Genomic DNA, 22635 nt, shown 5'->3' with positions numbered 1-22635 from the left:
GAAGAAGAACAAGAACAGTTCAGGGAGCTATGAGAACCAAAATCATTGCTCTTTTTCTCTTGCTTCAATCATTGACCATTCATCCATGTTATAGAGGAGTGAAGCTTCCACGGTTTGAGGCATCTTCAACATGGTTTGTTTTCTTCTCCAACAATCAGAATTGGCAGCGGCGTTCTTAGAGGTAGGAGAAAGCCGAAGCAGATACATGCAAGCTTACATTTCTCTTTCATCCTTTTTCTTCAAGTTTCTTGACTCTGAGCCATTTATCTTTGCTTTGACCCCAACTTTATTTTTTTTTTTTTACTGTAGATTCACAGCAGAGCACCATTAGTTTCAATTTCTTCATAGTTTTTAGTTTGGTGCTTGTAGCCCAATTATTTTCTTCAACGCTTCTTAATGAAGCACAAATGGAGAAATATCATTTTTGTGATTCTCTGTTAGGTCGAGATCTTCCCTCTTATTGTAGTCCGTTTTCTTGCTTTTCTTACTTGAGAATGGAAACAAATTTTTTATTCTTAATTGTACCCTAGCTCTAGAAAATTTTTTTTCTTTCTTCTTGCTTCAGAGATGTTGTTATGTTAAAGAGAAGAGAGAGAAGAGAGAATTGCTGGTTCGATGGATGTGAGAAAGAATTCAATTGAAATGAATTTTATGTGATGATGCCAAGATAATGAGATGAATGGATTTGGATGTTGGACCAATGATTGGGCTTATTATGGATATTGGGCCGATGTGTTTTTCTTTTTTTTTCATATGGTTCAGCCGTTCAAACTTTGGATTAAAGTCGGAGCGAATGATTTTTTTTTTGGTCATAACGAGTGAATGGTTTGATAAGGTGGACTTGGTATCGGGTTTGAGTGTGTGTATATGAGCTTGTACGATAAAAATAATTTTGCACACTAAACAAAATATATCGTCCAACCAATTTGATTATTATCCCAATAATATTTAGTCATCACTTTAAACATGGGTTAGTTTTCTAAACTCAACAACCTTTTACACTATTACATTTGTAAAAGATAATTTTATAGTAAAAAAATCTAATAAAAAATTGAAAGATATTAAACTACTAAGTAGAAAGATACCATCATAATAATAATATATTTAAGAATAAAATCTATCAAAAATTAAAAAATGTTCAGGATAGTTTTCAAACATATTTTTTTTAAATATTAATTAATAAAAAAATATATGAAGGGTAGCATAATATTAAATTATAAAATTAATATCATTTACATGTATATTAAGATAAAATATAGTTATGTGCAACCCACGGATTTAAATCTGATTGTAGTAATTTTTGGGTGGCAACAAATGTGGTTATTTTTGGCTTAAGTTGTAAGAAAGTTAGGTGCAAATTAAAATTGAATTGCTGTGTACAAATGATTACAGAAAGAAGAAATAGCCTAACACTTAAGTATACTTATAAATTGATGTAGATACTGATATTTTTTTCTTCTTAAAAAAGTAAGAATATAAAGTACAGACCTTCTTGATAGATCTAGAATTTTTTTTTTCTGTAACACTAATAGTTGAATGATGTATGTGAATAGTTTGATAATAATGACAAATCTGAGATTTAAACAAATCATGACATTATTTTCAAAAGAAAAAAAAAAGGTTTGTATTGCTTGGTATACTGATACTCCCAAAACACTGCACTATTTGGAGCACTATATCAATTTGCTAAAAAAAATAAACATCTCACATTCTAGTATCCACAACAATATTTTTTTTTGTTTTCTTCTCTTTGTTTTATATATATATATATATATATATATATATATATATATATATATATATATATATATATATATATATATATATATATATATATATATATATATTGGCTACAATAATACTCTTTCTTTACATTTTTTGGTTGGTTACCTTTTGTAAAGTGTGTTTTCTTTATTTTCTTATCATTTATTTTAATGGGATTTGCACCTCATGAGTCCCTGTTTTAATTCTCTCAGTATTCCCCAACAGATGTCTCCTGGCCTATAGTCAAGATAAAATACATAATCATAGAAAAAATAATTGTTACTAAATATAATATATAGGTAAAAGCATTACACTTCTATATACCAGACACTTCTAATATTAATCATATTTAGTAAAATTAAAGCATTGTTCTTTTTTTTTTTATAAAAAATATTGGCAACAACTTAAGATAACAAATGTAGAAATAACAAATTAAATTTTATAAAATATTATGTTTAGCTTTTTTTAAATGTATTTATTATCTATTTTGTGGATTATTGTTTTCTGTTTTTATTATTATGGATATGGTTTTTTTTTGTTGGTACTGTTGTGAATGTAGTTCTTTTTTCTATTATTTGTGTGTGTGGTGATTTTGCTTTTCTATACGGGTATTTTGGTTTTCGAATCCTTTAGTAGTATTTTATGATGAAGGTACGTAGTATATATAATATTTTGACGTGCATGTGTGTGTCTGTTTTTTTTTAAACTATGAAACTATTTATATTATTAAAATTATAGTAAATAGTTATATCCAAAAAAAAAATTTTGTTAAACGATTTAAAATTAATTTTTTCACCACAAAAGAATATTCTTATTATATTATTGTATTTTTTATTTTTGTATGTTGGAGTCATTTTATTTTAATAAAAATAAAATAGGTTAATTACATTATTTTCATTCAATCTACTTTAAAATATTAAGAACAATTCATGATTAGAGTTGTATATTTTAAGATAGTATCTTTGTGTAGATGGAGCCACGTTAAGTTATATAAAAATATAGGTTAATTAAAAATTAAGTAACTAATTTGAGCAAGAAAAATTATAAATAACTTAGTGTATGCAAAATGATAGATATCGGCTAATTTTTATAGTTATAAAAAAAATCAACATTATAAAAAAGTGACACCAACCTGGACTCTAATAGAAAGTTGGATTTCTCTTGAAATTTAGTAATTATTTTCGTCTATACCTTGCTTCTTGATATTGGGAGGATATTAATTGAGCAGTTGCGATTCTGAAAATTAATATTTGCCAAATTGAATAATATTTAAAATATAAATTGTGGGAAAAGCTAAATGAGCTAAAGAACATAAATATTGAACTTACCAATGCTCATGAGCAATTCTTGGAGGCATGCTGGCAATTTTGCATAGTAAATTTTGGTGATGGTCATGGATATTAAAAAAATCTTCGACTACATATGAATTACACATGATCAAGCTATAAGCATTTTATTTTATTTTTTTTGGAGAGAAGAATAAAATACAATAAGATCACAAAAATAAAAACTCAATTTCTTTAAAATAGTTATACTATGAATGTAAATGGATATTTCAGAACTATATATATATATATAAAAGTGTGCACATATTTATGATATTTTTTTGTTATTCGTGACTGTTAAAATGACTATTATAGTTACCGTTGTAATCTTTCATTACTTAATATATAATTTTGTTATTCTTAATTACATTTAAAACAAATATTACAATTCTTAAATTATCAAAACATATAAAAGATTGTAAAATTTGATTACCCTTATTAATGCCAATAATACCAATTCATTACATAATAAATTATAAATAGTAACAATTTTTTAATTTTGTTTTTAATTATATTTGAAAATAAATATAAAAATTAATAAATAATGAGAATACATGAGGGAAAAAAAGTAAAAAATTGAGAAGTATTTTAATTAAAGATAAAAAGATTAAAAGGCAATTTAATTATATAAGATATTTTTTTTTTGGTGAACAACTAAGAGGAAAAACAAAAAAGCAGAAAAGAAAAAGAAAAAAAATTAGGTTATTAACAATAAGAGAGGACAATAAGTTATATTTAAATTGTGTGAATTTGTCATTTAAACTGACATGATATAATAGTAGAAATTTAGACGGCTAATAATGCCTCTAAAGACCATTTTAATTCTGTTTTAATATATTACTAATATAATAGATAGTAGTACATAGACTCTCCCATAATGACTTAATCCTTCATGAGTTGTAAAACAAATAACAAACGGAAGAAAATGGAAAATCTTTCTTCAGTGGCAATAAGCATTCAAAGCATTTTGCTAGACTTTCCCCTAAATTGTGAAGAAAATTATATGTATTCAACTATTCATACTACATAAATTGAGCCAACATAGACTGACTTATTATTCGACACTCTTAAGAACCCCTCATGAGATTAGTGGAACACCTTATCTAATGGTGAACTAATGTGTGTTGACTCAGTTTACAAGATAAGAATGAGTACATATAATACATCAACAAAGCATGTACATGACAAGTTGACAACTAATTGCCGGAAAAACAAAACTCATCCCACTACATTTTGCTAGTTTCATAGTAGATCAATGCATAAATAATAGAGTCTATTCGTTCATGTGTATTCCTTTCTTCATGAGAGCACCGTTTCAACTTTTGCCATGTTGCCCCGAACATGGGTGTCTCCATAGAGTAAAAATGGCAACAGCTTATAATCCTGTCAATATTTACAGATTACACTGCAGACACTACATCGTGGTCCTGAAAAGCAGGTTCTTGGTCTGTTTTTCCTCTCCAGAGGATTATCTGTTCATCCTTGAACAAGATTGGGACACACGGCACCAAATCCTACAATAGCAACATGGTTAAATGACTTCACGCACATACTCATGTACGATCTGATTTTCAGCTACACGATGCAAACAATGGATTTTGACATACCCTTAGCTTAACTCCAATCTTTTTGCAGTCACTCATTCCAACATGCCTGCAGTCCAGTCTCACAACCTCCTGAGTCTTGAAAGCTTCTCTCACTCTCTCCACTACATTCACATATACACCATTTCTAGCTGAACATAAAAATTTGAAAATCATAACACGTTATGATCAGCAACTTCTTCAAACAGGCAAGGACTAAATAGTAGCCATTAGTTTAGCATGTATTTCTATTTCGAATGAGATGCTTTAGAAATTGGAATCAATTCTACAGGCCCAAAATCAATTTGAGATGATGTTTGATTTTCATGAACGATCATCAATTCTTGCCTCTAGAATTGACTTTAAAAGAAGTAAAATCTTTTTACTATCTATCATAATCACTTTTAGACGAACTATCAAACTTAATCACTTCACAATAAAACTAATTCAAACTAAATCACTTATGCTATCTTCCCAAGAATAATATGAAAACATAACCAAATACAGAGTCTTCAACACCAGAGTTCACTTACTGAGTTTCATCAGGGGGTCTAAGTCCAACCCCTTCTTTCTCATTTCCTTCGTTCTTTCATACGTCAAACCCTCAATGACACTCATCACAAGCCTTGGATATATTGGTGCATAGGGCTTCCACAGCATGAGAGGAATAACAGGGTGGTTCTTGGGATCATAATTTCGACCTCTATACAACAACAAAATATTGATGTTTCGGTAGATGACTTTTCCACCAGACTTGTCCTGTAAATACAGCAATAGTACACAAATTATGAATGAACATCAAACTGCAAATTAGACAGCAAGAATGGGGACCTCGAGGTGGAAACAAATTTTGTCCATGTCAAGAGTTGGCACACCCAAGCACTTGATTCTGACAGCTTCCGCTTTCTTCCAGTGATTATGGATGTCATCCAGCATGTTGTGTGTGACTCCTCCCTTCCCTACCACAACAACATATACAACATTATCTACTTCCAATTAAAGGTGGTAACTGGTAAGTATTCATCATACATTAGCCCAAAGAGACTTCAGCATGAATGGACTGAGTTTAGACACGATTCACAACAAGGTGCAATGACATTTTGTGCTCCATGCAGCTAACCCTATCTAGTGGGGCAAGCCTTTGTTATTGTATTTAGTAGATGAGTTAATTGAAGATGCATTTCTTTTGGTGCATCAGTTTAAAAATGCATCTAGTTTAAATTGACAATCTTACACTAATGATTTTGAAATTCACTTATATAATTATACTATTATACTATATGATAACCTGGTACAAAAATTTACTATAAAGAAAGATCCAGTTGAAACAAAAACGAAAAGAAACTGCAAAATTGCAGTATTTGGCGCTTCTCGATCCTTAAGCATTTACACTAGCATTGCAGATAAGCATAAAATAATACAGACATGCATACAGAACAATTGTGTTAGAATTGAAGCCACTAAAGCCAGGAAAGAAAATCACATAAAGTAATTTAACATATATACATGTTTTGGCAGTTTTGCTTACTGATAGAAACAGGTTTGGTTTAGTTCACAAGAGGAGAGGCAAGTAGTCTACTTGCTGGTTTTAGTTGTTTTGGTTCCTAATTGCTGTTAATTCGCAATCTGTTTGTTCCCTTTGAGCTGCACTAGCAGGCATAAGGGCAGTAGTCATAGTCCTAGCTAGTTGATTAGTTAGTTTTAGTTTTGTGAATTTTCTGTTAAAACTGTTAAAACTGGAGAGGAAGAACTCCCTCCACAGTTGGTAGTTCCAACCGTGTATTCCAATAAGGGGTTGTGATTTGCAATCCCTAGTTCATCAATAGAGCCTTACATTAACAATATTGAAATTTGAACTATCACCTCATGTAGACAAACCACTTCTCTTACCACCACTACTACTGGTTCTTTTCTTTTGTATTATTTGATTTATCTATAACCATAACCATAACCATAACCATAACCATAACCATAACCATAACAATAACAATAGCAATAACAATAACAATAACAATAACAATAACAATAACAAGAGAGATTGCAAAGAGATTACCCAAATTGATTTGCCTTGCACAGTCACTGTGACGGTATCGTTCCACGAGCTCCGCCACCTCATCCTCCGTGAGCGGTTCTCCAAGGACCCGGTTCCGCTCCTCTTCTAGCCTTGTCCGGTTCACTTCCTCCTGAACTGGTGCGCACGTCCCAGTCCATTTCCGGTCAAGCCGGCCAGGTCCAAACGGAGAGAACTTCGGTGATTCGCGGAAGCTGATGGGTGTCACGGAAGAGTTGGTTTCTGAGTAAGAGTATCTGAAATCAAATGGAAGCTCTGATTTTAGGGGAAGTTTCGGGGCAGCAATTTTATCAGGATCATTGTTGTTCTTTGTTTTCTTTTGCTTCTTGTTTTTCTCATTTACTTTATGATGTGGCTTCCTGGAGGGTGAAAATGGCGGGTCATAAATGTTCTCGTGGATACAGCGAGTGAGGAAGCAACGGAAAGAGAGCTGAAAATGACACGTTTTGAGTGAAAACGGCAGGTGGCTCCACATTGGTGAAATAGTGTCACTTGAAGGAGGCCTTTGGTCGGTAGACCAAGGTTCTGAAAACTAGACCGCTCATCAAACCCTTTAGTCACTGATTTAATGGTTCATTCGTCCAACCGGTTCAACCACATCAACTGAAAAAACTGTTTTAGAATAGAATAATAAATAAATTATAAATATGCAAGTATTAAGTTGAGGGTATAGGGTAGTATGAGGTTTTTCCAATGGAGTGGTGAATTACCTCTTTTAGGATTTTCCTTTTTTTATATTAAATGCAAAATTGCCAGATGAAAGCATGATACCAAGCAAGTACAATTCCTCATCAGTACAGAAAATTTTAAAAGAAATATCTGACAAGAATAAGAAGAATATCAAATGAATTATCATAAATCCAACTGAAAAATAAACATAGTAGTCGGATAAATAAATTTGATAACATTATTAATAACAAAGTTGGTAGTGAAAGTGCTGGAAAGGCTTCACCAAATGAAGGTGCATACAGGCTTTAAGAGACAATAGACTTGGGTTTGTACAGTAGCATTTTAGATGAGTTGCTTTAAAGACCATTTGGTAAAACTAAGCTTTGAATAGGTACAATACAGGCTTCACCAAATGCTCATAACACACAGAAACACAGTTTCTCATGACACTAAACCTGCATAGTAAATAATCTCAAAGACAATGATCACCAATACCAGCAAATAAACAATAAATATCTCAAAGACAATGATCAACAATATCCAGCAAATAAACAATAAATACACAACAACAATTTAGCAAATAAACAAGAATAAGACCTATATAGAAAATCCAACAAAATAAGTCACAGCAACCTAACAATTTGGCAAATTAAAACAACAGCAGCCCAACAATTTAGCAAATTATCAACTTAGCAAGTTCAAGAACAGAAAATCACAACTAAAACAAAAAAAAAAAATTAGAAGTAACAGAAGAACAACAGAACAACAACACAAGAACAAGTAGAAAATTAACAAGTTCACAATAACAGTTAAAATTTACCAGAAGAACACTAATGCAAGTGGAATAATCATGCTAATATGTTTTCTGCAAAGATGCTATTTGTGCAGCTAAAATTTCCTAATTACTATGATCCAATTATTCTAATTTCACATGCAATCAACTTACTAAGTTTCTAAAAGCTAGAAATTATAAAACCAACCAGAAATATGGTTAAAGCATTTCATCAAACATGGTGAGTGCGGTGAAATTAAAACGAAATAAGAGATTTCAAAGCTTGATTTCAATGTGACAGAGAAGAGAACATAACAATTGTAAGTTTGTAACTTTAATTCAGTCTATGAAAAAATCCAAACCACTACCAAATCAAATAATTACTTATTGTAATAGAAATCAGAAGTTGCAGAGTTTGAAGCAGAGTATTGGTGGTGTGTGAGTATAGGGAACGGCGGGTATAGGGAACTCATGGCGGCGACAAAAGAGAGCTGTTCGACGGCTGGGTGGAGCGCGCGGGTTGGTCGCAGAGTTTGAAGCAGAGCAACGTGGCTTCCAGACGAACGCGAACTCGAACGGTGAACAGCGAGTGAACGCGAACGGCGAAGAACTTGAACGAAGACGCGAACGTGAACGGCAAACAAACGGCGACGGAAGCGCGGCTGAGCAGACAAAGACGACGGACGCCGAGCTCGAGGAAGCAGCCGCGATCGGTGACAGCGAACAGGGGTTGAAGACTTGTAGCACGAGGGAAGCTAGATGACGGATGGCGAACTTTGAGTGCGACGGATGGCGGCAGTATGCCACTCCTTGCGGCGGTGGTGTAGGCTTACAGTGGTTGGGTTTGTGTGATTTCTCTGACTGAAAGAAGGAAAGGGAGAAAGGGAGAAAGAAACGAAGGAGCTTTCTTTTGTGTAAACCGGCCGGATTCCGGTTCGATCTGATTGACCAGTTCTCGTCTAGTTCAACAGTTATTTACTGGTTTTACATGTTTGACCGGATTATTAATGTTATCGGTTCGCAATTGAACCGGTCCGACCGACCCCTGGTGCGGTTTTCAAAACATTGCGGTAGACTGTAGACATATGCTGGGAGTCAAGGAGTGAGGTGTAGCGGCAAATGGATCCACATATCATAGCTCATATACCCAGCTCTAGTGGTAGAGTGGTGGTAAGTTCCTTCAGCAGCAGAAATTGAATTAAACATCAAGTATATGTCCTAAAACAAGAATTTCAGCAAATGTGAATATATCTACATCTTAAAGATTAATCATCTCCAAAATAAAATAAAATATGAAGAGCAAACAGATATAATTATTTAAGAGTAATGTCTAAGAAACAGGTTAAACAATAAGATTAATTATAAAATTATTAGCAAACTTTTAAATATGTGAAGAATATTTGTTCTCATTCTACAACATATTTGTTAGAATATAGTTATGATCAATTAGGATCAATTAGTATATCTAAATATTTATTATAGAATATTACGTTTTTATTATTACGATTCTCTTAGCCCCTATAAATATCTTTCTATATTATATCATTTCATATAACTTGAATAGACAACTTGATTACAATTCAATAATACACTTTTCAGATTACTCTCTCAGTCTCTTGTTTCTAACATAATATCAGAGCCATGGTATCCTCCTTGAAGATGATAGGTTGTTTTCCTTGCGGTAGAATTACCGTAGTTTTTGCATTTTTTTCTATGTCATTTTTCTTTACCTTTTGTCATTTCTTTGATGCTTTTTCACCTCACCGACTAGCATATTCTCTCCGTCTTGTGTCTTTTCGAGTCGAATGATCAAACAACAATGTCATTCGCTGTTTTCCTATTCTCATGAAGAAATCATATAGTTTTTGCTCTCTTTCGGTAGTTTCATCTGTGTTCTCTTGTGGCAGTTTCGCCTGCGTTCTCTCATGGCAGTTCCATCTGCGTTCTCTCGTGACAGTTTCGTTTGTTCTCTCGTGGCAGTTCCGTTTGCATTTTTTCGTGACAGTTTCGTCTGCGTTTTGTCTATGTTTCCTTGTGGCAGTTCCGTATGCGTTTCTTTGCGGCAGTTCCGTTTGCACTTCCTTCAGACAAGCGGCAGTTCCGTCTGCGCTTCCTTCAAATTAACGGCAGTTCCATCTACGCTTCCTTCCGGCAGTTCGCACCCGTTTTATTTATCAGTTTATGCAGTTTTTTCTCTTTGTTTCGTTGTTTTAAATAAGTTTCAAACTCAAGTTGTCACTTGAGTTTGATGGGAAATGTTAGAATATAATTAGGATCAATTATGATCAATTAGTATATTTGAATATTTATTATAGAATATTACATTTTTATTATTACGATTCTCTTAGCTCCTATAAATATCCTTCTATATTGTATCATTCCATACAATTTAAATAAACAACTTGATTACAACTCAATAATACACTTTTTAAATTACTCTTTGAGTCTCTTGTTTCTAACAATATTATATATTAAGTATCGCTATTGCCGTGAAAGTTGATTTCAATTATACATAAACATCCAAATTTTATTAACAGAAAGATTGTTTTACTTGTAAAAAAGTAAAACACAATATAAATAAACTTGAACAGCTAGAACCATAAAATGAAAAACTGAAAATCCATCCTTATTTATACCAACAGCATTTCTATCATCAAATTAAAACATAGAAACTGTATACTAAGTACTATACATTGAAATCAGCGAATAAAATTAAAACTGTAAAAGTTGAAACAAAATGCAGAAACTCCATTGCTTTGTTAGTCTCAAAATTTGTATGTAACTATCATCTTTGTCCTCAAAAGATTAAATTTTTGACAAAATAGTCCTTTAAAATAAGAAATGATATTTTGACCCTCCAAAAAATTTCTCAATTTCACAAAATCTACCATCTTTTATTATAAATTGCAAACAATTCATGCATTTGATCCAAATTTTTCTTGGTAACATTTAGAAAATTATTTAAAAGATAGATACAAAATCTTGAGAAAAAATTCGATCTCTAAACCCCTTTTTCATTTTTTTTAAGCAAACTTGCAAAAAATTACGTCAAAATCTAATGTCAAGAATTCTTTCCCGAGTATGTATTACTATAATTGGTGCATTTTATCAAATTGAAATCATCTTTAAAGGGTGAAAATGTCATTTTTTTCTTCAAAGAATGTTTGGTCAAAAATTGAATCTTTTGATGGCCAAATAGTAGTTTATTCTGCAATAAGTTTTCAATAATCTAAAGAATGATCAACAATCTAATGTAACTTGGATATAAAATTAAAATTTGCTCTGCCATCGTAAGAAACTCTCAAGGTAAGTTATGCCTTTTACTAGTTGAAAGTTATAACACCCTAATTCTCTAAAGAGTTATTCTCAAAAATTCTGTGATGAGAAATTCAATAAATATTTGAGAATCACCTCATCATAAATTAATAAGGCGGATTTAGGTTTGGTAAATGAAAATAATAGATATTCTGTGAAAGATAAAAGCGTATCCTAAGTTAAAAATCGTACCAAACAAACTCCACCATTTCATAATCAAACCGATTTTTCTTTCATTTTAAAGTCACGGTTTTATTTCTCTTCTTCCGGTTCAACCAAACCATGCTTCCTTAATTAAACCAAACCCTAGGATCTCTCATTAAATCCATCTTCCCTTCTCCTCTCACAACCAAACGTGTTTCAGAGGAAATCATGGTCACCACTTCGTGAAATCAATGCAGCACCAGCTCATCCTTCTCCACCTTCTATACATATATATAGCAGAGTCGAGCCTTTCAATTCCTCTGGAAACCACACAAAGAGAAGAAAAAGGAAGAAAAAGTGGCGATTGCTCGAGGAAGAGGAGGAGGAAAACGTCAACGGGATCATCATCATCTGCGTACATCACCATCAAGAAGAAAGAGAAGGGCCATCAAGGGAGTTGCTACCCGAAGCCAAAGAAGGAACCCTACCCCTTTTCCTTTATGATTTCCTTAGTGTTCTTCTTGTTGAGTAAGACCCAGTAACCTTTGTTCTTTCTTCTTTTTCCCCAATCCAAAAATTCAACTTTTATTGTGCTCCATTTCTTGCTAGAGTAACTGAATTTCCCAAGAACTGCCACCTACAAGGGTGAGAACCCTTCTCTTACCCATTCTCTAGCTCGGCTAAATGGCCATGAATCCATAAAAAAATTCTGATTGTTTTGTATGTTAGGGTTCCTGATTCAAGAAAACAAGAGAGCAAGAATTGTGTTCTTGAGCATCAAAAGAGGTAAGGGGTTAGGTGATTAGATTAGAGATATGTGTAGCTGACAGTTGTGATTTTATTGTTGATGATGATTCTATATGAATGTGTGGTAATTGCTACTGGAATTTTGTAGAGGAGTCATAAATTTAATGTTGCAATAGCTTGCTACAATTCTGCTAGTGTATCATGAATTTGTTGAGTAATTGTTGTTGAGTATAGTGCAAAGTTCGATATTGTGAAGGTGTAATGATATGGTACCGATGGTGTAAATTTTTGGAATATATGGAATTGAAGCTCTTGGAGCTGTAATCTATATGAAACAAGAAGAGATGACCTAAACAAATTAGGATCAATGATGTATAATGGTTAGGGTTTTAGGGAAGCAAGTTAGTGTATACAAACTTAAGTACCTCTGCTGCAGAAATTCTGCAGAATTTTGGACAACAACTTAAAATAAAAACCGGGAGTAGTAGTAGTTTAGACGTGATTTTTTATCCAAATTATTTTTCTATCAAATTTGAAGAAGTCAAAATTACTCCAAAAAAATTTCAGAGAATTTGGCCAAGTGGTTTGGAAGATATGAATTTTTAAAGTTTAGTGGTTGCTGCAGAATTTCCTGATTTTCTAGTTCTGTAGTACCAACTTTCAGCAACTGTAATTTTTTATTTATTTGGAATTTTGAGTTGCTTTCAAAAGGATTTATGAGATCTATCAGTCTATTTTAAGTGAGTACAAATTTCATGTCTATATCTATTTTGTAGACGTAATTAAGTCACTTGGAAACTGGATTGCTTGTTGGAAATTCTGAACTGATTTATGAAAATAGGACGCCACTTCCAATTGACAATTAATTAATCAAATGAAGTGATATGAACTTGAAATTTGTGGATTCTGAAACTTAGGGGTGTTGAGTTTGATATCACCAAAATTTAGAGGCAATGAATTAGAATTGAAATTATTATGGATTTTATAAAAACACTGTTGTTTGCTGTTTTTCTGAATCCTTATAAGTGCAATAGCAGAGCTTTAAAACTTTGTATAAAATTCAATTTTAATCCAAAGGGTAAACCACCGAAAGCCTCTTATATTTTGACCAGGTATGCTACACCTACCAATTCTTTTGGAAACTAACTTCACTCAAATCCAATAAAAACTAACTTAAAATTAAAGAGCATATAAAAACTAACTTAAAATTAAAGAGCATGTATATGTGACTATGTGTGCTCCTACATCTATTCAGTACCACAAATATTAATATAAAAAATATTTTTTCTTTTTCGATCAAAACTACAATGATCAAAATTTAAATGTCATTCAAAATCTCTCAAAAATTTCTTAAAATCGTCCCAAAAACTCAAGAATTTCTTAAAGTTACGTTTGAAATCTTCACAAAGAAACACCAAAATAAAAGATGAATTATTATTAAAGATATTGTTCACTAATTATTCAATTTTGTACTTTTTTCCTTCTCACTTTTTATCGCAAAACACTAGATAGTTATATTTCTGTTTATTTAGTAGATTCATTTTATATGCTTGCGTTAAAGTATATATTATTGTGGTCATTATACTATTCATTTGATGATAATTGTGTTAGGTCGGTGTAAAAATGTTACGTAGTATTTTTAGTATAGTTTAACATATATTTGCAGGTGTTTGAGGGATTTGAATGTGTTTTGTGCATGCTTGAGTGTCTGTATGTTTCGAACTGGGTTTATGTGTAATAATCAGTAACAACAACTTTAGTGTATTTCATGTGAATTGAGGTGTACTTGGTGTTGTGGTCCTTTTTTTGTTGTAACTAGACAACAGAATCTTGTTATAGTGCTTATGGTGTCATTTTGTGCATGTTTTATTGAGCTGCATGTGTTTTTATTTATTTTGAGGGATTTGTTCATGTATTTGTTGTAACAAGCCTATAAAATTTTGTTGTAGTGTTTCTGGTGTCATTTTGTATATGTTTGATTGAGTTGCATGAGTTTTTGAACTGACATTGGGGGAGGCAATCAAGAAATAATAATGGTGTATTTGAGTTATATTTCGGTGTATTTCATGTGAATTGAGGTGTACTTGGTGCTGTTATCTTTTTTTGTTGTAACTAGGCAACAGAATGTTGTTGTAGTGCTTTTGTTATTTTTTTGCATGTTTGAGTGATTTGCATATGTTTTTTGTCCATTTTTGAGGAATTTTATTCATGCATTTGTTGTAACTAGCCCATAGAAAATTATTGTAGTGCTTCTGGTATTATTTTGTGCATGTTTGATTGACTTGAATATGTTTTTGAACTGACACGGTGTGATGCAATCAAGAGATAATAGCGATGTATTTGTTTTGTATTTTGGTATATTTCATTTGAATTAAGGTGTACTTGGTACTGTTGTTACCTATTAACCTAAGTTTTTATTCCTTATAGAAAAAATGACAATGAAAAAGTTACTGACAGGAACATTGCAGAAAAGGAAGGACCCAAATATTATGTAATCATATATATGTTAAAACTCAATTTTTTTTGTATAAATATAGTTATGTAACATAATTCTTATTTATTTATAGAAAACTCATGATTTGAGATGCTTCACAAAATCCATTCATGATATATTCTACAACATGAGCAACGAGAAAAAAGCTATTATCAAAGAATTGGGATTTGGTGCTATGACGCATATCCCTACCTTAAATGTGCCGCATAAGCTCTTGAAAGAATTGGCATATTCATTTAATTTGTTCAATAACACACTGCATACGCGTTATCGTGTAATCGATATCACCCGTGAAAAATAGAAGATGCCCTTGGCTTGAATGCATCTGGTAAAAATTCATTTTGTAATCTATTCTGTAAATCAAATTTCAGTATTTTTTAAATTATTTCCGTGTTATTGAAATATTTTTGCTACTATTGTAGAGGAGCACTATCCAAATAAAATTAAAAATAAAAGAATCAATGAGGAGCAAAAGGAACTTATTGAAAACTTCAAAGGCTGGACTTTGTCACAATTGAAAAACTCTAGAATGGACATGAGTGCGGATGGGCAGGAAAATCAGCTGAAATTCAAGAGGATATTAATCCTCTTCATTTAGAAGTGCTTCTTATTACTGACACAATAAACAAAATTTTTCTGGTTCACATGCCACCCATTCTTCATGTGGACACAATACGACAATGAAATTGGGATGCTCATGTGCTCAACTTTCTCATCAAGAGCATCAGAGGGCACAAATTGGAAAAAAAATTTGCAGTCCATGGTTGCCTCTTTGCTCTGATGATGGTATATTTTCATGAATCTACAAACAAGAATAAGTCGGTGGATACAATTTTTGGACCATCGTGGGTTCAACATTGGATTAGGGAGAAGCTAGTTGAAAGAATAGAAGCTGAGATGAAAGATAAAATGGCAACTCGACAAAAAATTTTTCTTTATTTTCGATGTATTTTTTTTAAATATTTTATGCTAACTAATATTTTTCCTATTTTAGGGCATCGTGAGAAGAACACAGCTGAGAGACCAATCAAAAGACAAAAAGAAGGGAAAAAAAGAAGGAACAAAAGAAGCCACAGAAGAAAAAGACTGTTATATCGCACTCATCTTCGAAAAGTGAAAATATTTCTGAGTATGAGTTTAATTTTGAACATAACTCACAGGAGACACCGAAGAGCAAAAAACAATCTGAGAGAATGGCAAAGAAGTAAGTATTATTTTTCGATATCTTTTGTAAATATTTATTCACTTTATTTACCTTGTGTGTTTGTACTTTTTCTGGATGGAATCCAAATAAAGGAAGCGCATTATTGAAGATTCATCTTCCCAAATGGAGACTGAATTTGATGATGAGTAAGATTCGGAAGCTATCATTGTATATATATATATATATATATATATATATATATATATATATATATATATATATATATATTAAAATTTTCTTTATAAACAGAATTTTTTGCATGTATTGTTAGAAGTGAAGAAATGGAGGAAATAACAAAAAGAAGATTGAAGAAAAAATGATAAGCCTGCAAAAAAGTATGTGTTAGTTTTCAGTGTATTGTGTCAATTTTATTGTATTTATTTGCCTAATGATTGTTTGCTTTTTCAATATGGATTCCAAAAAGAGGAAGCGTGGTATTGTGGATTCATCTTCCCAAAAAGAAACTGAATTTGATGATGAGTAAGATTTAGAAACTATCATCGTAATGCTATATTTTGTTTATTCATCAAAATTTTATATATTAATAGAATATTTTGTATGTATTGTCAGAAGTGAAGGAATGCAAGAAATAACAAAACCAAGATTGAAGAAAACAAATGACAAGCTTGCACAAAAGTATGTGTTAATTTTCAGTGTTTTTTTTGCCAACATTTTGTTTGAGTTTGCATTACTTGGGTTTGCCTATTTGAATTACTATGTCTAATTGCTATACGTTCTACCTACTGTATTTGCACTCTATCTGTATTTTCTTTGTCTGTATCGTATGTCTATGCGATTGAGAGATCCCTCGTTTGGCGGAGGAGTGACGAGGGTAGTTCCACTAGTGTTTCGAGAGTTGGAGGAAAGTGAGATCGAAGTGTTAAGTTAAATATTGGATTAGAACATGAGTACCTTGGATAGTTTACTTGATTTCTGGTTTAATTTATAACTTTAAGTTCTAGATATGAGTGTCGGAGATCTAGAATCGCCTCTAGCTTTCCCGGGACCTTATATATTATTTATATGGGTAACATTACCATGTTGAGAACTTTTAGTTCTCATTCCATACATATGTTGTCGTTTTCAAATTCAGGTCGAGAGGCTCCTCGCTAGGCGTCTGAAGGTTCCTATGATGGCAAGCAAAGTTAGGCTGTTATATTTTGGGTTGTCGATTATGTATTTATGTTTATAGACTTTCCTATGTATATATAACTTATTTTTAGTCCTCTTAGAGGCCTTTTGGAGAACTATATATACGATTACTTTATGTATGTTGGGATATTTTGGGATATACTTAGATACATGTATGTATGTACATATTCTCCGGCCGGCCTTCTTTTCGCAGGTCGAGGCTGGAGCTTGATATTATGTACCTTTTGACTTTTTGCTCTTATTATTTATATATTTCCTTACTCTTCTTCGTACTTAAGTTTCCGTTCGCGCGAGCGATGCGCTTTTCTGTGTGGTAGGTGATGCGTCCGCATCTTTAGTATTTTTCCTTCTTGATTTGAATTGATTTAATAAGAATTTAGGGTTAGAATGAACATTACTTTGATTAGTTGAATTTCATTAATTATAGGAAGTTTTAAAAGAAAAACAGAAAGAAACAGAACAGAAAGGAGGATGGAGAGAAATAAACAGAAAGCTCTCTATGACAAACAATGACAAGCAGAATGCTTTTTATGAATGACAGAAAACTCACTGGAAGGAGAAGGTGAAAGACGTGAAACGTGAAAAGAAGAAAAGGGATCTGTGCGTACGGACACACTTGTGCGTACGCACACGCACATATTATTCACTATTTCACGTAGTACATGGGCAATTTCATGTAAGACGCAGCAACTGTGCGTATGCATGTATGTGTGCGTATGCACAACAAGCGAATGTGCATATGCACAAGTTGGTTTTCATGTATAACATGAAATTCACCATATATAATGTGAAGAAGCAAGGGAAGCCCATAATTAAAGAAAATTGACTCACGTACAGTGTAGCCTATTTCACGTTGTACGTGACCCCAACAGAATGCATTCTAGGCCAAAAGATTGCTTCACTTGGTGCGCAATACATTTCATGTGCTACGTGAGATTTTCTACACCTCTTAGGGCCTCAATTCAAGTTACCAAATGTCCACTTCTTCATCAATTCAAGACTCAATTCAAATTCCATTATCTCAGCATTAATTGAGTATTACAAGGAGATAAATATTAGAAGTTATGCTAGAGGTAATTATTAATTAGATATATTTGATTCTATTTTAGTTTTGATTCTGTTTTAATTGAAATTAGGGTTAGTATTTAAGGCAGAGGGAGACTCTTCGGAGGAGGCTCTTGGCTACTTCGGCAGCTTTATTTTTCAAGGATTTCAAGGAAGAACATGAGTTTCTAACTCTCTTCAATTAAGGTTAGGAGATTTGTTGATTTTATGGATTAATGTTTATTTTAGCTTTTTACATCTTTGATTAATGAATTTATTTCTTTTCAAGAATAGGTTTTTATTCTTTATCTTAAAGGGTTTGAATGTATTGGGAAATAATTCTTCTCTGATTTGAATTATTTTAATTTCTTGAAAAAGTTGATTAATTGAATTAAGATTGAAAATTGATTCTCATAATTCTTAAGTTTTGAAATTGGATTGATAAGTGACATAAAATCAACTAGGAGAGATTCGTATGAATTGTGTGGCTTTATAAATCAGTGAACGTTCTTCAACTCTTTTTTTAAGTAATTAACTAAGGGATTAGCAATTAATTATGTTGAAGAGAAATTAAATCACCAAGGGATTGGGATTTGATTACTAATGGTTTGTCATAAAAGTATTTTTGCATGATCAAGGTGAAAAGTGAAAAATATTAGTCCGAAAGTTTCAACATCTCCGAAATCTTAACTCTTTAATTCATATTATTTCTCACACTCACTGTTTTCTTTCGTTTAATTTCTGTTTATGCATAAAGCCTTTCAAAACCCTAATTTGATTGCCTGACTAGATTAATAGATTAATTTTACTTACTTAATCTGTTAATTTTCGTGAATCGATACTCACTCATCGTGAGTTATTACTTGATATAATCCGTTGCACTTATTAATATATTTTGTAGTTTGTAAAATTCACATCAGTAGGATGTTAAAGGGATTATGTGTTTTAATGGATTTGTTGCGAACACTTTGACATTTATATTCATCAAGGAAAGACTGGATTCAATTAGTGCACAGTTCTTTGAAATTGTTTGGATTTTTCTATTTTAATTCAAACTTGGCAGAAGCTCCATCTGTATTCTATCCATGATTGTCCATCATCTTGGATGGAATTAAGTATGGATAGACAAGAAAGTTGACCCTAAATTCTAAAAAGAGTTTTTAAATATTAAAAATATTTTTTATTTTTATTTTTTTAAAAGTAATGTATTATTAGTTTTTATAAAAAATAAATAATTTATTTTTTTTAACAAAGTTATTTTTTTTAAAAATGCATCTAAACATATTTAAAACCTAATAAAAGTATTTTATTTTTTATAAAAAATACTTTTTTACTCAAATAAGAATTAGTTTAAATTGAATTTTAAAAAAATATTTATTTTTTTAAAAAATATATCTTTATTTAACAGACAACAACTATTTTATATTTAGATAAATTTTTTTAAAAAAAATTTAAATATTAAATAAATCTTTAGCTTTTACTTTTTAAAAGCAAAATACTATTAGTTTAAAAAAACAATTTTTTAATAAAAATAATTTTTTAAAAAATATACCTAAATAAATTTAAAATTAAATAAAAATACTTTAATAAAAAAAATGTACTCAAAAGAGCCAATCTAAATCAACGCTAAGACATAGATATGATATAAAAGAGCTGAATAAAGAAGGGTGTGTTTGTTGTATGGTATTATTATGGTTGCTATGTGATTAACTTTGTCACAAATATTTCATCAAATAATTTCTCTCCTTACATTTTCCTTTCAATAGTAGTTACTATCTTCTATTATCTAAGCTGTGTAGAACAAATAGTGAAGTATATTTTAAAAATGAGCATTTCGATATGGAAAAGAATGAAAGATGGAATAAAGCTCAAAATTCAGGGATAGGACATTATATATAGAAAATAGAAAAAACTACAAAAAATATTCATGAAGTTTACGAAAGTTGATATAAGTACTTAAAAACTAAAAAAATTAACGATATACCTATGAAAGATGGATTTTGTATGTTAAAAGTATCAAAATTTTAATTTTTTACTGATTTTTAAATAAAATTTTCAAACTACCCCACTCTCAACCCCAACTCATTTTTTCAACATTTCATAATTCAACATGCATCTTTAAAATCTTTGTCATAAAATTCGAAACTACTTCTACACGAGACTAGACTAAAATCAATGGTAGTGGTAGAGGATCGGACTTTAACCGGTTCAGTCATAAGTTTACAACCCATACCCAAACTAAATCAATCAAATACGAAAAAATACTTAAAACATAAAAATTTTTAAATTCATTAATCCAATTTCAATTCACTCTAGCAAAACCAGAAATTAAAACAGCTATCAAACGTAAAAAACTAACAAATTCATTATTCATCCAATTTGAAATTTATTTCAGCAAATAATCATAAGTAGATTAAAAATTAACAAAAAATTAAAGTTTGAATACTTTTATTGTTCAAAATTTATTTTTCATGAATATAATGTTAATTTTCTTAATTTATAAATACTTTTGTCAGCGTTTATAAATTTTATAGATATTTTTGGTAATTTTTCCATAGAAAAAATATAAACAAGTAGGCTCAAGAAGTTAGTGGTGAGTTTCATATTGAGTAGAATGAATGGATAATTAGTCTTTGCTAATTTACCATTCCAACTTCCAAGCATGCGTAGCAAGTTTGGTGCAATCGCTTTATGGCCAAATACATAAAAGATTGTTTTTCTTTTGTTATTTTTTTTTTTTAAAAAGACTATACTCTATCACTTAATTAAACACTAATTAATTAAGTTGTAAACTTATCTAATCTCGTTGAAATTTTTAACGAACTATCTAGCTAAACTATATATAGATATAGATGTTTATTAGGGAAAAACAATGCTATCTGCTTTTATTATACCCAAAACAAAATATTAGCCAATGTCGAGGTATTACTTGCTTATTGCAATGAGAAGTTTTCTACTAATTATAGTACTCATCAGTAGTTCTCAACTCGGTTATAATGATGGTTAATTAATATTCTGTAAAACGCATAGGGTTCTACTACATTGGAAGATTCCATTAGTTTTATATTAAAAAAATATAGGATACTAACATATTTTTTGTCAACTTATTGTTAATAATAATTAATTATTTTATTTTAAATACATATATAAAAAAATATATCTAAAAGATATATTATAAAAATAATATTTTTATTAGACATATTCACAAAAATATTTTCATTAAATATAATTATAAATAAGAATAGACAGAAGTTGCTAGAAATGTTGGTAACGTAACGGAATTGATATATATATAAATTGAATTCACTCAAATATAGTTTATAATTAACAATTCAAGGCTGTGCCTGTTATAAAACAATGTAACTAACCAATCCCGCAACGAAATGAGATGACACAAGAACCTCACATTCTTCATCATCAAATAAAAGCAAAAAGGTTCCAACTAAATAGCCATTTACCATTTTAGGTCAAAACTCAAAACCTCTCTCTTGCTCTCATCTTCTACCACCACAACCACAACCACAACCACATCCGTCCCTTTTCGATGGCCAACCTCCGTTCCGAGCAGATCAATCAGCTGCATGACATCTTCAATCGCTTTGACACCGACTCCGATGGAAGCCTCACCCACCTAGAGCTCGCCGCCCTCCTTCGATCTCTCGGCATCAAACCCACCGGCGATCAACTCCATGCCTTACTTACCAACATGGACAACAATGGCAATGGATATATAGAATTTGATGAGCTTGTTCATGCCTTATTACCTGATTTGAATGAGCATGTCCTAATCAATCAAGAACAACTCACCGAGTTGTTTCGATCATTTGATAAAGACGGAAATGGCTACATTACCGCCGCAGAACTTGCCAGCACCATGGCGAAAATGGGCCATCCGTTAACTTACCCTGAGCTTTCCGATATGATGGCTGAAGCTGATAGCAATGGTGACGGTGTTATTAGTTTCAATGAGTTTGCAGGAATCATGGCAAAGTCAGCTTCTAATTTTTTTGCGTGTTAATATTCAAGGAAATTCATTCAAGAATTAGGTATGAATAATGTACAAGGTTTGATTTATGTGAACATATATGTCATTACATTGTTCAACAAATTAAGACGATGAAAGACAAATGTTGAAGACAAAACAAAATTAGGAATATTGTGTATATATGATGCAATGGAAAACAATGGTGGATTTAATCGTCATGTTAAAAGATTGCGACTAGTTGTGAATGAAACTTGTACATATATTTTTCTGGGTGTAACATTTTATGTCTTACATTTTTCTTTCTTTCTTTCTTTCTTTTTTTTTTTTTTCTGTTGTTTGCTCATTCATAATTACTGTAATATTATG

The 22635-nt window shown here is 31.3% G+C and overlaps 3 protein-coding genes across 14 annotated transcripts; 2 read left to right on the top strand and 1 right to left on the bottom strand.

Annotated features, from left to right (window-relative positions):
• Positions 1-4072: 4072 nt before the first annotated feature.
• Positions 4073-9072, bottom strand: LOC112802711 (CRS2-associated factor 2, mitochondrial). 12 transcript variants are annotated; one of them, XM_025846045.3, is made up of 8 exons: positions 8569-9064; positions 7454-7562; positions 7087-7355; positions 6726-6979; positions 5504-5631; positions 5206-5431; positions 4697-4824; positions 4073-4603 (listed from the first exon to the last, which is right to left on the bottom strand). In XM_025846045.3, exons 3-8 carry the CDS (start codon positions 7125-7127, stop codon positions 4490-4492), a joined length of 891 nt encoding a protein of 296 aa, XP_025701830.1. In that variant the 5' UTR covers positions 7128-7355; positions 7454-7562; positions 8569-9064; the 3' UTR covers positions 4073-4489. The 12 variants fall into 12 exon arrangements, with proteins under 12 accessions (XP_025701830.1, XP_025701827.1, XP_072093941.1 ...); XM_025846042.3 differs by having other exon boundaries at positions 6726-7355; positions 8569-9072; XM_072237840.1 differs by lacking the exon at positions 7454-7562.
• On the top strand, positions 8951-15012 carry LOC112802710 (uncharacterized). The gene is made up of 7 exons (XM_072196116.1): positions 8951-9026; positions 10092-10126; positions 10226-10348; positions 11810-12171; positions 12253-12288; positions 12373-12429; positions 14818-15012. Exons 1-7 carry the CDS (start codon positions 8951-8953, stop codon positions 14933-14935), a joined length of 807 nt encoding a protein of 268 aa, XP_072052217.1. The 3' UTR covers positions 14936-15012.
• A 6629-nt stretch (positions 15013-21641) lies between these two features.
• On the top strand, positions 21642-22635 carry LOC112799854 (probable calcium-binding protein CML15). Its single transcript, XM_025841855.3, has one exon. It carries the CDS (start codon positions 21829-21831, stop codon positions 22300-22302), a length of 474 nt encoding a protein of 157 aa, XP_025697640.1. The 5' UTR covers positions 21642-21828; the 3' UTR covers positions 22303-22635.

This window comes from Arachis hypogaea, chromosome 5, assembly GCF_003086295.3.
Source record: "Arachis hypogaea cultivar Tifrunner chromosome 5, arahy.Tifrunner.gnm2.J5K5, whole genome shotgun sequence".
In the NCBI taxonomy this organism is placed as follows: Eukaryota; Viridiplantae; Streptophyta; class Magnoliopsida; order Fabales; family Fabaceae; genus Arachis; species Arachis hypogaea.
The sequence above is the reverse complement of the archived record's forward strand: the minus strand, read 5'-3'. Positions and strand labels throughout refer to the sequence as shown.

Bases quoted from the DNA above. Each gene is read 5' to 3' on its own strand.
- LOC112802710 (XM_072196116.1), top strand. From the start codon at position 8,951: ATGGCGAACTTTGAGTGCGACGGATGGCGGCAGTATGCCACTCCTTGC. The intron at 10,349-11,809 runs GTTTTATTTATC...ACCAAACCCTAG, and splicing joins CCTTCCGGCAGTTCGCACCC to GATCTCTCATTAAATCCATC. The intron at 12,172-12,252 runs GTAAGACCCAGT...ATTTCTTGCTAG, and splicing joins CTTAGTGTTCTTCTTGTTGA to AGTAACTGAATTTCCCAAGA.
- LOC112799854 (XM_025841855.3), top strand. From the start codon at position 21,829: ATGGCCAACCTCCGTTCCGAGCAGATCAATCAGCTGCATGACATCTTC.
- LOC112802711 (XM_025846042.3), bottom strand. From the start codon at position 7,218: ATGTGGAGCCACCTGCCGTTTTCACTCAAAACGTGTCATTTTCAGCTC. The intron at 5,632-6,725 runs GTAATCTCTTTG...TTGTTGTGGTAG, and splicing joins TGCAAGGCAAATCAATTTGG to GGAAGGGAGGAGTCACACAC. The intron at 4,825-5,205 runs GTAAGTGAACTC...TTTTATGTTCAG, and splicing joins AGACCCCCTGATGAAACTCA to CTAGAAATGGTGTATATGTG.